Consider the following 17,848-nt stretch of genomic DNA (forward strand, 5'->3'; position numbering starts at 1 on the left):
TTCGCTGCGTCTGAGTTCAACGTTTGAAGAGGGTCTTCAACTGGTATGAGAACTTTTTTCCTTGTTTTTTATTGTTCGAAGCATGCCGTTAATTAGTGTTAATTTGCATAACTATCTGTTAGAATGTATATGTTGTATTTTGGTCACGATGAAATCGGAAAGATCCGAACGCGCTCATGGATGCTCTTCATTAAGAGTTCCTTCAGTTCAAGACCCAGAATCAGCACTTAAGAGAACAACATCTCTACTATCCCTAAAAGCAGGTAGGAATGAATTTCATCTTGCACCCTATGTCCCCAGCTATCTATCCGGTCTTACTCCTCAAATGGGTGTTTATTGAGCCAGCACTGCTGAGCCAACCCTCACCTATGCAAATCTAAGGATAATTCCAAATGAACAGGAGTCCATAGTTAGCTCAGGATTAAGGTCAAGTTACCTAGGTCATCGCTTTGAAATAGTCAGTCTTAAACAATAAACAGTGCTATAAAGTAAGAGTGACTGATTTTGTGGTCCGATCTTGTACAAACCCTTTTGCACAAGGACACCCTCACTCCTCAAGTCCCAACATGAACGAATTAGGATCACTTCGTTTGTAGAACTTTACAACTCTTTTTAACAACTACAGAGCATGCCACATCCAATAATGTTACCAGAATAAGGTACCCAACCTTATTCATATACTATAGATTATTTTGACTATTTACTCGAACCTGATCCACCATTATGTCTCCATATAAAGTTCAAGTACTCATCCAATAGTCAAAGGACTTTTAGGTTTATTGGAATTCTATCAAGCAAAACATCTATTCAACAACACCTTATTGAATTTTCATAATAAGTTCTATTGTTTACAAACCACGAGTTTTAGGACATAAAGCCCAACAGTGTCCTAATTCTCTCGGAGTCTCATAGTTTGTAAACACTGTACACATTGTTATGAATAAAATAAGAGTTATTTTATTTTTGCATTTACTCATATACAATAAACAAAGATCCATGGTTATTGTATGAAAACTTAAGCATGTATATAAGATATACAAGTAGATCATGCCTTAAGTGATAACCTAAAAAGGTCTGTAGTATAAGGATTAAGAGGAATACCTGATCCTGGTGACACTACGGATATAGCCCGCTTTGTAAAGGTTTGCAAGTGTTATGAACTACTGCAGATGGTTTGATCCTAATAGTTCATGTGAAGACATGCGAGCGGGGGTGTCCTATAGTCTCTTTATAAGACTAAACCATGAGATAAATAGTCTTTTTATATAACATCGTTGATACTTGAGACTTACATCTCACCTAAACGACCATAGGTGATATGACCTTAATCCTGAGTGTTTTTTAAAATCCTGCCTTTGACGGCGATCCTTTGATTAGTATGGGTGAGAGTGGCCAGGTTGTCAACTCAACAAGCCTACCTTTTTGGGGATTTTTCTGATTTGGGAGTTAGGAACTCAGTTACACAAGATGGAATTCACTCCTTCCCCAAAGCAGGGGTAAGTTGATAGATTGCTCCCTTAAAGGCTAATTCCGGGTCTTAAACATAGTAGCCACATCTTCTCTTTGGAAGAGAGGACTCTGTCATAGTAGAACTATGATTTATTTTCATTAGAGGAATCAGTGGTACTTAAGGAGTTCGATGTAACAACAAGGGCACAACGGTAAATTGGCCCAGTTGTATTAACGAATGATCTGTGAAGGGTTATCGCACTGCTGATTGGTTCATATGGACACAAAATATATCTGTAGTAAGGAGAGTGCAGTTGTCAGTCTTTAGTGGAGTGACCGATAGTTAACGGATGGTGGATCTCGTGACTAAAGAGTTTAGTCAGTTATTCACGTAGCATTGGAGCTTCAAGCTACAGGTCCATAAGGTCCCCTTGGTAGCTCAATGGATTCAAGTTGAGAATCAGTTCTTGGGGTTGATTTGAAACATTCAAATTGACAAGAGAAAATTCAATTATATATGATATAATTGGTATGATGTATGAGATACATCAAGTGGAGGATTAATGTAAATATGATTTATATTAAGTACCATGAAAATAGAAAAAGAACTAAGGTTTATATGTTTCATGAAATGAAATATTAAAACTATAGGTTATAAATATAATATAGTAAGTTGGTTATCATATTTATTTATAATAATATTAATTATTTGATAATTATCTCTTTTTCTCTAATAACCAATTGAGTGGGAGGTTATTGGTGGTTTTATGGTAACCGTGAGATAAAAGAAAAAGTGTTTTCCTAAATTTAGCAGTTACTTGATTCGGAAAGAAACTCATGGCAATGCTATCAAGTGAAATGGTTTCACTAAACGATAGCTAATAGAGAGACTAAACGATCGTGGAGTGTCACTATACGATAGTTCACTAAGTTGGTCATAACTAAACGATCGCGTGGCATTGTCTATATGATAGACTGCCTTCTTCTACACAATTGAGCACATTGTTTATATGATAGATTGTGTCATTTCCCACTTGCTCAATCATCTACACGATTGTTGTTCCTCTAGTCTCTTCCTCTAACCAAGATCATACAAAGCCCACAACTCCTGGATTCTCACACCGAGAATACCAAGGTAACCATTGTGGTGGTGTCTTAACTCAACTCGATTGAGTTTGAGGTTTCTGGAGGTCGTTCATTGGGTTTGTGATCACTGGGTTTCTATTGATCGTGCTGTTGTTTCGGTCGTTGTGTTCGAGGGCTAAGGTGCTATTCTTGGACGAATTGGAGTGATCGAGGGAGTTTAAAGAATGAGTCTTCAAAGGTATGTATATTCTATCCCTTGATTATCTTGTCGGCCTGTTGTAATTTCTAGTTGTTACATGACCAGTTAGTTTCCGTTTGTTGACTATAATTGTTTGTGTTTAATTTTGAATGGAATCTGGAACAATCCTTCCACTGCTCATGAAATCCTCATGTCTGATTTCTTTCAATAACATAGCATACATCAAACTCCCAACTGCTGATACATATGGAATTCTTTTCATTTCCTCAATTTCTTGAGATGTCTTAGGACACTGTTCTTTTGACAGATGAATTCCATGTTTAAAAGGTAACATACCCTTTTTGGAATTTTGCATGTTATATCTTGATAACATTTTGTCAATATAAGATGCTTGAGATAGTGTTAAGGTTTTGTTCTTTCAATTTCAAACAATCTGAATCCCAAGAACATATTGAGCATTTCCCAAATCTTTCATTTGAAATTGTGATGCTAACCATCTTTTTACGTCAGCAAGGTAACTTATCTCATTTCCAATGAGCAAGATATCATCAACATAAATTACCAAGAATGCTACAATATTGTTGACTATTTTCTTGTATACACAAGGTTTTTCAATATTCTGTTCAAAGCCATATTATCGCAATGTCAAATCTTATATTCTAGGATCTAGAAGCATGCTTCAACCCATAAATGGATCTTTTAAGCTTACAAACCTTTTGTTCTTAACCCTGTTCAATGAACCCTTCTGGTTGGGATATAAAAATACTTTCATCAAGATGGCCATTCAAAAAAGTTATCTTGACATCCATTTGCCATATTTCATAGTCATAATATACGGCAATGGATAAGAGTATTCTTATTGATTTTATCATGACAACAGGAGGGAAGGTTTCTTCATAGTCAACCCCTTTCCTTTGGGTAAAACCTTTTGCCACGAGTCTAGCTTTATAGGTTTGCACCCTGCCAGTTTGGTCTCTTTTCCTCTTGTAGATCCATTTACAACCTATAGTTTAACCTCATGTGGTTGATCTACAAGATCCAAACAGAATTGAAATACATGGACTCTATTTCTACGTCCATGACTTTTATCCATTGTTCCATATCAACATCTTCCATTGCTTATTTAAAGGCCAATGGATCCTTTAGACCATCATCAAGTATGATGTCTTGAGTTTTTGTTAAACCCATATAGCGTTCAGGTTGATGAACAATCCTTCCATTAACGTCAAGGGATTCTCAACTCTTGGGAAGAATGTGATGGGGCAACAACCGTTGTTGATGGAGATTGATGACTTCTAATATGATTGATTTGTAGTACTTTGGTCATTTATTTCAATATTAGTTTACTGCGAGATTGACGACTTATAATATGATCTTCTTCCAGGACTGTAGCATTTGTCGAAACAAATACTTTATCTTCTTGAGGATCATAGAATAATCCTCCTTTTGTTTCTTTTGGGTATCCAACAAAGAGACATAATTTTGAACGTTGTTCTAATTTCTTAGGGTTTTGTACCAATACGTGTGCTAGACATCCCCAGACCCGAAAATAATGTAGACTACCTTTACGTCATTTTCATAACTCATACGGTGTTTCAGAAACACATTTTTAGGAAACCATGTTCAGAATATATACCGCAGTTTGTACTGCATACCCCCAAAAGGATTGAGGTAACTGAGCAAAACTCATAATTGATCGAACTATGTCTAGGTTCGGTTTCTCCTTTTTGCAACACCATTTTGTTGTGCTGTTCTAGGTGCTATGAGTTGGGATTGAATTCCATGATCTACTAAATAGTTCTGGAATTGTAAATCCATATACTCACCATCTAAATCTAATCGAAATGTTTTAATTCTTTTACCTAATAAGATTTCTGTTTCGATCTTGAATTCCCTGAACTTTTCGAGAGTTTCAAACTTGTGACTTATTACGTAAATATAGTCATATCGAGAATAGTCATCAACTGACAAAATATTCATATCCATCTCTCTTGTTCTTACATTCATCGGACCGCAGAGGTCTGAATGTATAAGTTCGAGGGGTTCTTTGGCACAAAGACCTTTTCCAGTAAAAGATCTTTTAATCATTTTTCCCTCAAGACATGACTCACAAGGAGGTAAAGAACTGTCTTTTAATAGATTTAGATGACCGTTTATAACTAATCTTTTAATCATGTTGAGATTTATGTGATCAAGTCTGAGATGCCAAAGATAGGCGTTAGAAGAAATTTTGAGTTTTTTATTTTGAGTTTTTTCCATTTTAAACATTTCTATATTTAAAATGGCTTTTGCTTCAATTGGTTTTAACACATACAAGTTATTTTCAAGTCTAGCAAAACAAATATGAACACCTTTTGAAAAAACAAACACTTCATTAGCTTCAAAAGATACTTTATACATATTTGCAAGTAGACATGAAATGGAGATTAAGTTTCTTTTCATCTTTGGTACATAATATACATTTCTTAACAAGATAAAAGAATCTCCAAAAAAAAAATTGACATCTTCCACTACTTCTGCTGAAATGATTCCCTTTGTTCCCACCTTGAAAGTCATTTCGTACTCTAAGAGTTGTTTCCAAGAACTCGTTTCCTGTAGAAAAGTGCAAACATGGTTAGTGGCTCCTGAATCTAATATCAAGGTCGAGTGAGAATTTTCCACTAAACATGTTTCAATTACAAGTAAATCTGATTTACCTTGATTTTCCTTTTTCGCTTTCTTCTCAGCCAAATACTTCAGGTAGTTCCGTTTCCAGTGCCCGCCTTTTCCACAATGGAAACATTTTCCTTTGGGAGCCTTGTTTTTCTTTACAGTGGGTTGTTTATCCCCTTTTTCCTTTTTCTTCATCTGTGCACTTTTGTCTTTAGATGAAGAAGGGACAAACTTCTTTTTGTCAACGGGTTTCATTCCTGACAAGGAACCCTTCAGAAATTTCTTTTATCATGAAACAACATTTGCTTCACTCTCTTTCAATTTCATCATTGACTGATAAGTCTGTAGTTCGTTTAATAAAGTAGTCAAATTGTAACTTATTTTATTCATTATGGCATTAGTACAGAAGGTGAGCTAGCTTTTCAGAAGGGACTCTAATATCATACTAACTTAACTAGTTTCGTCTATGGCAGCCCCGTGAGTTTTAGCGTCATTAAAACGAACCATCATGTCTAGAAAATGTTCCCTGACATTGGTTCCATCTTTCATTCGCGAGTTATATACATACTTTATAGCCTTGTGTCGAACAGAAGATGACGATTGCCCGAACATATCCTATAATGATGCCATAATTTCACGGGTTATGGGCATGGGTTCATGTTTCTTGTTGAGCACATCGGATATGCTCGCTGAGATATAGGCTCCAGCCTTTTCATTCGCCCTTACCCACCGATCATAAGCATCTCGAATGCTCTGGTTTTCCATCGAACTGGAAATAGGAGGACATTCCTCCATTAACACAAACCTCAAATCATCAACTACTAATATTATGTTCGAATTTTATTTCCAGTTGAAATAACCCTCTCCATTAAGTTTGTCAAAAGCTAGAAGTTGTATTATTGAGTTTGACATGCTGAAAAATAAACAAATTCTATTAATAAAGTGTATCTAAATCCAAGTTTAGCAAAAACTAATAAAGTACCCATAGATCTTTATTTACTTGCAACGATAATATAGTGAGTTAGAATAAGTGCTATCCGAGGCAGTAAAATATTCCTTCACTAAAGCAAGACATTCTTAACTAAATACTGTGTCCAGAATAACACATATTCTGACAGTCATTTAGCTACCTTTTTTTGGTCAAGAACTTACTAACACTTAATAATTCTGTAAGTGTGACTTGCCATTTTCAGATCTTATATAATGGTATGAACATGCTCCCGAATTGGAAGACAATGTGCAAGACGAAACTATAAGACCCTATTCATTTTTGAAGCTTGGGTTGTTCCGAATCCTATGTTACGACCCTCCTAAGGGATTGCTGGTGTTAACGACTATCTAGTGCCACCTAAAAATGACAGCAGGCGCAATATAGGAATCTCACGGTTTAAACTAATAGAGAAGACCGCAGGATACGTTGACACAATTCCTTCATCCACTTACTTGAAGTATCTCATACCGAGAGTTTCATAAGCGCGTTCAGATCACTCCGATCTCACCGTGACCGAAATATAACAATATACATTCATCACATACAGTTATGTAAATAAATCTAATTATCGGCATGCTAAAAACAAACAAAATCATAAGGGATAGAGTTCCATACCAGTTAAAGACTATCTTCACACTCTGGAACTCCAACGCAGGGAAACCCTCCAAGAGATCTACCAACACCCGGCGGGAACATCGACTGTAACAACACGATCAACACGAACACGTACGCCGCAATGGGGATGACACCACCACTAATGAGCCCTAGGTATTCTCGAGTGAAAATCCAAAGGGTGGGCTTTGGTGAATTTGGTAGAGGATAGAGGAAACGAGTCATGTAGGAGATAAGCAAGTGGGAGAGTAAACAATGCTATTGTATAGCAGAAGTGTTTATCGCATAGAGGAGCTATACGATCGTGTAGGAAATGTTGAACGATCGTTTAGGAAAAACGTATACGATCGTTTAATTAAATGGCGAGGTTGGACGATCGTTTAGGCGGAGAAAGCAACTATCGTATAGGCTCTCGGGCGATCAATTTTTACGAAATCTTGGGTGGAAAGAAAGAATATCGATTGCATGATTCAAAATTGAAAACCTTTTTTTCATTTAACCCATTAAATTACCATAACCAACGCTGCCCACTACCCACGTCCGAACGTGAAATGATTTAATTATCATATAATAAAATAAATAAATATTATATTATATCTATATCCTATAGTTTGATATCAACATATCTTACTATAGTATTTCTCCCTTTACTTGATATAAATCATATTTATATCTAATTTCCTCCAAAATAATATATCTCATACATTTTCCAATTATATCATAATATAATTAACCCAGTCCAATTATATCATATATAATCGAACTTCCTCTTGTCAATTTGAACATTTCAAATTAACCAAATACTGGTTTCTCGACTTTTATCCAAGCTACCCAGGGGACCTAATGGACATGTGGCTCGAAGCTCCAACAAGTACGTGAATAGCCGACTAAACTCTTTAGTCACGAGATCCACCATCCGTTAACTGTCAGGCATTCCACTAAAGACCAACAGCTGAAACTCTTCTTACCACAGATATATTTCTGTGTCCATCGGATACCTTCACAGATACTCATAAAGTACAGCTGGGTCAATTTATCGTTTGCCCCCTATAGTTACATCTCACTTTTAAAGTACCACTGATTCCTCTAATGAACAATACAACATAGTACAACTATGTGTGAACACCTCTTAGGACAAGAGAAAGTGTGTGGTGCCACATCGTTCAAGCCCCGGAATTAGCTCTTAAGGGAGCCATCTATCTACTTACCCCTGCTTCAGGGAAGGAGTGAATTCCATCTGTGTAGTTGAGTTCCCAACTCCCAAATCAGACGAATCCCTAAAATGGTAGGTTTAAATCAGCGACCTGGCTACTCACACCCATACAAATCAAAGGACCGCTCTCAATGGCAGGAGTTCCCAACTCACTCAGGATTGAGGTCATGTTACCTATGGTCATTCTAGTGAAGTGAAGTCTCTGTCATGAAAGGTGTTGTATAACGAGACGTTAACACTTCGTAGTCAAGTCTTATACAAACTCTTTGTATAGAACGCCCTCGCTCGCATGTCTCTAACACGAATGATCAAGATCAGACCATCTGCGATAAGTCACAACAACTTGTGACCATTCCACAAAGTGGGTCGCGTCCGTAGCCGTCCAGGATAAGGTTTCCCTTCTTTATCCATATACTACAGACCATTTTAGTTATCACTCAAGACATGATCCACTTGTATGTCACCACATACATGCTTGAGTCACATACATATAACCATGGATTTTATGTTTATTGGTTTATGGTAAAGTAAATAAAACAATTAACCGAGCAAAATACAAGATGTGAAGTAAATATCATATATTAATAATACAAGTGTTTGTATATATTGTTTACAAACTACAGGACACGAGACTTTAGGGCATCAACCCCAACATTACTATGAACTACTTTCCTCATTCACCTTGTTATTGACCCATGCAAATACTTTCTAAATGGAGTAGTCGAGGTAAAATCGACATGAAGCCAAGCATAGATCTTACAGTGTGAACTCTTGAGGACGTGAGAACTAAAACCGATATGTCGTATATATTATTAATCTCCCACTAAAGTGTTCTAAATGTTTGGGTATTCTTTAACTTAGGTTTTTTACGGCTAATTTTAAACAACCTAAGTCTATGTGTTTATTATCCAAGTATAACGTTTACATTTGGATTTAAACCTACGATGTCTAGGTTAAATCTAATTTTAAACCTCACACCGCTCACGCAAGCTCATAAAACTGGTTATCAATTCTCGTTATTTCAGTTATAATCCTCAGGTAGAAGATGTTACGTAAACCATCAACTTAAATATCTCCAACCTTAGATAGGATTGTGAACTGATTGAGTTTGTAACCAAATTTTATAAGATAACGACCTATTTTAACTATTAAAACAAGTTGTTAACCTAAGTGAGCATGCTTTTTATCTTTGTTATGAATTTTAATGTCTAATTCAATTTTATAACAACTTAGAAAAAATAGACATGTTAAACATCCATAACATATATCAAAGGTATTCAATTTTTAACATAACCTTTATATTAAAACAATTGAAACCCTATACATGCATACTATACATTATAACAATTTTATAACATACTTTAATGCATGTAAAATGCTTCCTATGGTGGGATTTTAATTCTACATGGCATATTTTATGCACATACAAGATTTATTTATTATAGCATACATCAAATGCATAAATAATTAAAGACAAAACTGATATAGTTTTTTTATTTTGGCATTTCCAAGCAAACAAAGGCCTAGCTATTACATAAATCAGCAAAATCAGCTTCAAAAACCTTCTAGACCGCTCAGACCGCCTTTGAACTGGGCAAAGCCCATCAAGTATCAGCAAGCACCCAACATCGAGTATGCTAATGTGCATCGAGTATGACATTAAGCATCATCGAACATCAAGTATTTCATAAAAAAATAACATCGAGTAGACGCCATCGACCTCGAATAGGGCATCATGCATCGATTATCGAGTATTTCATGAAATATCATCGAGTAAACGCATCGAGTACCATCGAGTATGGCATCGTGCATCGAGTATTTCATGAAATATCATCAAGTATTCCATCGAGCATCGAGTATCTGGCAAAAATTTGAATTTTCAGTTCCTGTTGCTTCAACATTCTTCACTTCTTTCTTCAATTACATCCTAATTGCAACTTTAATGACTCCAAACAAATTACAAACACTTAAGCACAAATTAAGGCCCATCAAACAAGAGCCAATTACAAAAGATACAACATAATTGAAAAAATTCAAATGCCAAAATACTGGAAAAACATATCAGTTCACCATTTCCATATAGTTTATGAAAAACATCCACCAAACTCAAATTAATGATAATTAAGTGCTTAAATCATGCTCTAATACCAACTGATGGAGTATATTAACATGTAGCGGAGAAAATAAGAATCAATAAGCACTCTAATTATACTTAATTTGAGTTTAAAACATGCTTCAAAGTAACTATTACAGAAGAGGGTTTGCTGAACACAATACCTTTGATGAATCCTCTTCAACACCAGCTGAGTTCCATGTAAATGTGCTTCAATCTACAAGTATACCACCACGAAGATCTTCTATACTATTCTCTTGCAAGGATTGTATGGTGGAAATACTAAATTGAGTTGGATTTTATGAAGATATGAAGAGGGTTTAGAGGGTTACGATTTCTGTAAAGTTCTTGAAGGAGTTCTTGAAAGCTTAATCTCAGTCCAGCACTTTAATTTATAAAGCTTTCATCATGCAAATTCATAGCTTGCATGAAGGCCAGCGTCTGGAGAGGGTGGGGCCCCGTTGTTCAAGACAAGGCATCAAAGCTTAAAAGAAAAACCCATCTGCTAACCCTAAATTGGGTAGAAGTGAATTCCATATTGCAAAGCTATATCCCCAGTTATTTACCCGGTCTTATCCCCAAAATGGAAGGCTTATTGAGCAGTGTTGTTGGACTACTCTCACTTATGCAGATCAAAGGATAATCCCGAATAAACAAGAGTTCATAGTTAGCTCAGGATTAAGATCGAGTTACCTTAGGTCATTGAGTTTGAGATGGTCAGTTTTAACATTAAACAGTTAGTATACAGAAAAGTGACTATTTCGAGGTCTGGTTTTATGCAAACTCATTGCACAAGATGCCCCTACTCAGATGTCTCTACATGAATGATTTTGGATCACATCATTTGTATCAGTATACAAAATGGGCCGCATTCAATAGTATCACCAGGATGAGGTACCCAATCTCATCCGTATACTTATAGACCATTTTGGCTACGTACTAAAACTTGATCCATTTTTATGTCACCACATCAAGTGAAAGTATTCATGTTATAGTCATGGATTCATTTATTGGATTTTCATAAAATGATGCAATATCAATAATAATTTATTGAATAAAAAACTCAACAACATTTTTATTGATAAATAGAATATGTTAACAACATTTACGAACTGCGAGTTTAGGACATTCCCAACAGAAGTTAGGTAAGGTATTAGGTAAGATTGGTCGATTTTCTTGAAAATCTTGGTTACCCTTGAAGTTATGGCGTAATAATTGATTTGATGTCAATTTTGAGGTTGAATTGAAGTTTTGAAAAATCGGAGGTGTTGTCCAGCAAGTGTTGGAGCTTAATTTTGGTGATTTTTGGACCAACACATTGTGGGTAAAATTATTTGGAGATGTTAGAAATCATATGGATAATTTGTTGGTTGAACTTAGTCCTCAAGTGTTAATTTTAAATTTTATTCATGTTTTAGGATTGATTTTCGATTCAAGGATTCTACGGGAATCAGTTGTTTGGATCAAATTAAAGATAAGTGGTTTTACTACTGGAATGCTTTCGTGCCAGGATTTAAGTTCCTCAGTTTCAATTGGAAATAAGTAAATCCATGAGCATGTATTAGACCTCAAGAATATGATATATGTTGAATGATTCAGTTATGCGCATGTCAGAACCATGTAAAAAACTCCTTGCAATTTATCTTCTCTTCTCGCAAAAACTTAAAAGGAGCCCACACATCCTCATTCCTTACCAGAGAATAGCAAGGTCATTGCATGGTGGTGTCCAGTGTTTTGGCTTTGGTGTTCGGGAAGAGTTCCTGAGATCATGGTTTCCATACATGATCTCAATGAGAGGTTTTCGTGTAGAAAAGTTTTTACAAGGGTAAGTTCTTCTATTCCTCTTCTCCTCTGCAGAATTGCATGCTTATAGTATTTGAATGTTTATCCTGGGATATACTTATGTATATTCTTTTATATATTTTGATTGTTTTTAAAATTGAATGTCACTTGCACGACGTTCACACGTTTTTGCGAGGAATTCATTCCTTCAGAGACGATTTGGCACAATGGACCTATCACGTGACAATACAGGTTGAAAAGATAGTATACATGTGGTGAAACAATCAAATCAATTGGATGATTCAAATCATAACACATAGTGCTATCAAAATATCTCTTTTTAAAATTAAGAAGGAATAGAAAGATATTATTTTTTAAAAAAAATTAAAATTTGGCCCACAATCAAATTGATTTTTTGTGATGCCCCAAAGATTTATACATTGATTTATTAAATAAAAAAAAAAAGAAGAAGAAAAAGAAAATAAAAAAGGAAAAAAAGGAAAAAAAAGGGTTAATAGGTAAATTAAGGAAAAGATAAGGGGATTTAGGGTTGTAAATGAGGGTTTAGGAACCTCGGTTTGCATGCAAGAAAGAAAAAAAATTTCCTTTTTCTTTTTCTTTTCTTCTTCCTCCTTCCAGCCCTCACGTAGACTCCCCTTCATAGTGTTTTTCCACCGCCGCCTCCTCACGCCTCAGCACAACATGCCTCACCTTTGTCCATCATCCGCCGCTCAACCGTAGGTCTCAGTCATCCAGTCGCGCAAGGTTTCGTTTGCTTCCAGCCGTCGCGAAGAGTCGCGCTCGTCTTCGTCGTTGACCCGAAACGACAATTGAACAGCTGAAGTCGCAACTCGGAGCCGTGTCTCTTTCTCTCGCGGCACGCCGTCCTCTTCGTCGCCAGCCGTCGATTCTAATTGCTGTTGGATCGAGGTGATTCCGACCAATCTGTCTGTTGGGGTAAGTTTTAATTCCCTTTTTGGCAGCCCATCGTCATTTGAGATTCTTGGGCCTAAGCTAACCTTCACCCATGGAGTTTGTGGTTGGTTTCAGGAATGTGTGGCGGTGAAGGAAGTTTTCGAGCAGAGTAAGGGTTTGTTTTGGGTCAGTTCGTTATCTCGAGGTAAGTAGTTTACTGCCGGTTTTGCCCTAAGATCTTGATAAGCCTGCTGGTCAGAAGGAAAAATTCTTATGTCACTGTATGTATGAGTAAACTATGATAAAGTTTGATGTATAGGTAACTGTGCTGAAGTTTGATGTATGAGTAGACTATGGTAAAGTTTGATGTATGAGTAGACTGTGATAAAGTTTGATGTATGGGTAACTGTGATAAAGTTTGATGTATGGGTAACTGTGATAAAGTTCGATGCTGATTTATGGCCTTGATTGCATGCTTATGTCTGTCTGATATTTTAATGACTGTTAGTACCAGGATTCATGATTGCATGCTTATGTCCATATGATATTTTAGTGACTGTTAGTGTTACCATTGGGCTATGCACATCACATGTTGTGAGCCTTCGGGCCCACACCCTATACTTATGTACGGTGTCCTTTTTGGGACCACCACTTGTGTTTACGTTTGTGACCTTTGTGTCACTACTTATGAAAGCGTGCCTTTGGGTTCGCCCCTTATGCCTATGCCTATGCTTACGCCTATGATGCCCTTGTGCATTTTGGTCCAATGGAAAGACTAACAGATCATTGAGTGGGCCCAGTAGTGGGCCGCTTACTGAGTATACTTTTATACTCACCCTTTTCTTTTCCTATTTTTCAGGTAAGGGTAATGATAGACCGGCACATGACAAGAGAGATCCGTGACCTGGCCATTAGGACGACTTACTGCTTCCGCATTTAGTGTCATGTTTTGGAGTCTGGTTTAGGAGTTAGATATTTTAAACTCTCAAGCAATATTCATTAATTTTATTATTTGACTATTTAATTGTTTTTCATTTTAAAGTTGGGTTTAGGGGTACCCCGAACAGTAAATTTTTATTTTATTTTATTTTTTATTTAGTTTATTTATTATTATTTATTTATGTTTTCTTACCTTTGCTCATTTGGGCACTATTAAATAAAATTTCGGCTCTTTTATTTATTTGTTTAGGAAAAAAAATGTACGGTTAAGTCTATGCATGCATGAAGTAGCGTCCTAGAAATAAGTAGGAAAGTAGGGTCGTTACATTTTTTTTTTAAAAAAAAGTAGACTTCTGTTTTTCTCTCTCTATTTTTTATTTATTTATTTATTTATTTATTATTATTATTATTATTATTATTTCCTTTCAAATCTAAAGTCAAATTCTATTTAAATCTCATATTCTTTTCCCTTGCAAAAATCTCTCGATCTCCCACTCATTTTGAAAAATTCTCTTTAGTTTTCCATTGTTGATCATTCTTTCAAAGCTTAACATTCTTAAAATTATTTTGTGAGAGATTTATTTTTTAGAGAGAGATTATTTTGAATGCTTAAATTCATATATCTACACTTTTGAGAGGGCACCTTAGGATAGAGCATAGTGGTTAATTCTAAATCTATAAAAGGATTTGAGTGCAGGGGTTTAATCCTAGGTTCGAAAAAAGATTTATAGTGGTTTAATCTTGAACCCATTGAAAAATATCAAAATAGGTTGGGTCATAACCTGCAAAAGAATCGGTTGTGGTTTCACTTTTGAACCCATAAAAAGAGTGATAAATTGGTTTTGTTATCACTCTTAAGAGAATCCGTGCAGTAAAATACCCAAGAAAGAGTCTTAAGAGTGGAATACAGATTCCGAATCACTATAAAATTATTGGTATCATCTCTTTCTCTTTACTCTTTTTATAGTTGCACTTTATTTATTTTTGTCGCTAATTGATACATTAGATTAATTTTTTTTAATTTGGTTTTACATTTCTTGAAAGAGTCTTAATTTTTCAAGCAACCCTGTTCACCCTCTCTAGTGTTGTCATACAATCCTACAAGCTTCCTCCGTTAGAGTATTGGGAACTGGGAGAGATCTTTATGTTTGAATGAGGAGCTTGATTGTATTTTAACCATTCTATGGCGCTCGTAGAATTTTGAGATGAGATTTGTTTCAATAAAGGGGTCCATGTCGTCGACATTCTCAAAATCTCAATTGAGAAGCACTAGTGCCCTATTCAGGCTGTGTAGTCCCCCTCCCCTAACCTTACCATTATTTCTCGGTTCCTCCAGCTACTTATCTTCGGAAGACCACTCAACGTTGATGTATGTGTGGTCTTTTAAGGAGGACAGAGGAGGACTCAAGTGGATCATACATGATCATGAAGGGCGTACGCTCTTGAGTGGCTGAAATTTACCTATGGGTTGAAAGTGGTTAAGCTAGAAGGAGATGGTCTTAACCCCCATAAGTGGTTGAATCCAATGCATGTGAAGCCATCAATCTCATCAATGATGTGGATTCTAATTGTAGTTCATGTACTCTTTTGTTAGTACAAGGTAGGGGAATTCAAACTATAAGCCTCGTGGTCACTAACACGTTCATATGCCAAATGAGCCTCCCTGCGGCGTAGTCCATGTACTCTAAAAAAATCTTAAATTTAGTCCATGACTAGTTTATTTATTTATTGAGAATAGATTGACTTAATTACAATATGTGGGATGTGAGAATCGAATCTTTGACTTTGAGGTTAATAGTACAACCAGTATGTTAATTGAGTTATACTTATTTTGACATAAATCGACTAATGTTGAACAAATTCTAAAATATATGGACCAAATGGTACGTTAATTAAAAAAATCTATATAAAAAAAGAAAAACATTATAAAGTGGGATGAAAAAAAAAAAAAGAAGAATAAAATGTGAATCGTGATGGGGAATTGGTGAAAGGGAAGGGAAGGATAGAGAGAAAAGAAGAGATAGGACTGAGTCGAGAGAGAAAGAAACAAAGTCTTCTTCCCTATTTTCCTCATTTCTTCAAAACCTTCATCCATGGCGTCCCGTCTCTTTCTCCTCTTTCTCTTCACAATTTCCCTCTCAATTCCCTCTCATGCTCGCCCTTGCAAATCCCTCTTCCTTTCCTTTTCCCTTCTCCGTCACCCATCTCTCGATTCCCGCCATCCCTTTTCCCAGATGGCCATTATCGTCGACATTACTGAGTTCAAATCATCCTCCTTTTCCTCTTCCACCGATCCCCTTTTCCCCTCCCTCCCCGACGACTCCGACATCCTCCGCTTCGATCTCCCTCGCCCTAGGCCTGTTGCTGCTGCAACCCAAACCCACTCCCTTCAACACCTCCCTTACGACTTCACCTCTCTCCGTGATCGCACCAAGGATATCCTCAGCGTTGTTGTCGCTTTGCTCTTCGGCGTTGGCTGTGGCGCTCTCACTGCTGCCACTATGTATTTGGCTTACTCGTTGTTCGCTGGCCAATTTGGGAATCGCTCCTCCGTGTATGACGATCTTGGGGAGGAAGATGATCTTAGTGACGATAACAAGGAGAATATTAAGAAGATGGGTTACATCAAGATCCCTGACGACGTTGCCCCCGTTAAATCAGTGGTATAATCATTTATAGATATGTTCCGTAACCTTGGTTTGTTTCATCTTATAATCGAAAAATTATACTTAATGCTCGATTTCTGGATTGTAATTGTCTAAGTTTCGAACGCAACTTCTGCAATATTGTGTGAAAACTATGTGGTTAATTGTCATTTTCTTTGAAAAATGTGTTTGTAAACATTATGATTCCTTGTTGGATTTCAATTCCACGTTTCAATGTCTTGCATTTTACTTCCCATTGGATTTGGTAGAAGAGAGGAGAGTATATATAATAGGGCCACAGCCACAGGTTTTAAAGTTATTTTTTCTGGTTAAACTTTCATTTGGGATTTTCCAACTTGTAATGTAATGTAATGCTCACCTTTCCATTCCCTACTATTATGTTACTCGTCCTATTACTTTACTGGTTTAGGCCTTTAACATTTTGTTCATTGTTCCTTTTCCTATGGTTGAGAATAGCTCACTACTTTGTGCTTGTTCTATTTCACTTATTCCTCATTACTCTTACTAAGCTTATTTATTCAAAAAAAAAAAAAAAGATTTTGTGGTCAACGATTCGTGCTTTCTTATGGATCACGTGAAAGGAGAGAAACAATCACTGTTTCAATGAAAAGGAAAACTCTTTCAACAATTTTTTCAAATGTACATCTTCATGTAGTTCTTATGATCTTTCATCTCTTTTGACCCATTGAAGAAGTCTTTTGTAACTCCTTTGGTTTGGGCATATGCCCTTCTTTTGTAAATTTCATACATCAATGAAATTTGTTTCTTAAAACTTTTTGCTGTTGTGAAAATTGGGGGGGGGGGGAGGAGCAATCTCTATGCTATGATGCTTTTATGTTTCAAAGGATGGTATTTTACATATATATATTTTTTAATGTCAAATATTGTAGAGTTTGATGGTTGCCTCACAGGGTTAGACAACGTGCACGATGTGCGCAGCGGATATTTTAACTGGAGGATCCCTACTTAACAGTTGACTTGTGTTGGACTTCATCAGCCCTTTCCTTTATATATGTTCTCTTTTCAGTTCAACCTTTTTAATTAAATTCTTTTAGGCTATTTACAGGGACCTGTATTTTTAGAACCTCTCTAATGGGTTACTTATCCACAACATTGTTAATTTAAGGTTAATTTTTCCTCATGTGATGCCTTGAAACAAGTTTCATTTCATTTTGACTTTGTACTGCCTTATTATTATTATTGTTTCTTCATCTCTTAAAGTGAGAATTGT

The 17,848-nt window shown here is 36.1% G+C and overlaps 1 protein-coding gene and 1 long non-coding RNA gene across 3 annotated transcripts; both read left to right on the forward strand.

Annotated features, from left to right (window-relative positions):
• The first annotated feature begins 12,675 nt into the window (after positions 1–12,675).
• On the forward strand, positions 12,676–13,948 carry LOC120086814. The gene is made up of 3 exons (XR_005484342.1): positions 12,676–13,054; positions 13,148–13,217; positions 13,872–13,948. It is a non-coding gene; the product is annotated as an uncharacterized LOC120086814 (long non-coding RNA).
• Positions 13,949–15,916: 1,968 nt separating this feature from the next.
• On the forward strand, positions 15,917–17,776 carry LOC120090765. Of its 2 annotated transcripts, none has more exons than XM_039048475.1 (2): positions 15,917–16,614; positions 17,508–17,776. In XM_039048475.1, the coding sequence occupies exons 1-2, from the start codon at positions 16,045–16,047 to the stop codon at positions 17,532–17,534; spliced, it is 597 nt and encodes a 198-aa protein (XP_038904403.1). In that variant the 5' UTR covers positions 15,917–16,044; the 3' UTR covers positions 17,535–17,776. The 2 variants fall into 2 exon arrangements, with proteins under 2 accessions (XP_038904403.1, XP_038904410.1); XM_039048482.1 differs by having other exon boundaries at positions 17,529–17,776.
• The last annotated feature ends 72 nt before the right edge of the window (positions 17,777–17,848 follow it).

This window comes from Benincasa hispida, chromosome 1 (assembly GCF_009727055.1).
Source record: "Benincasa hispida cultivar B227 chromosome 1, ASM972705v1, whole genome shotgun sequence".
Lineage (NCBI taxonomy): Eukaryota > Viridiplantae > Streptophyta > Magnoliopsida > Cucurbitales > Cucurbitaceae > Benincasa > Benincasa hispida.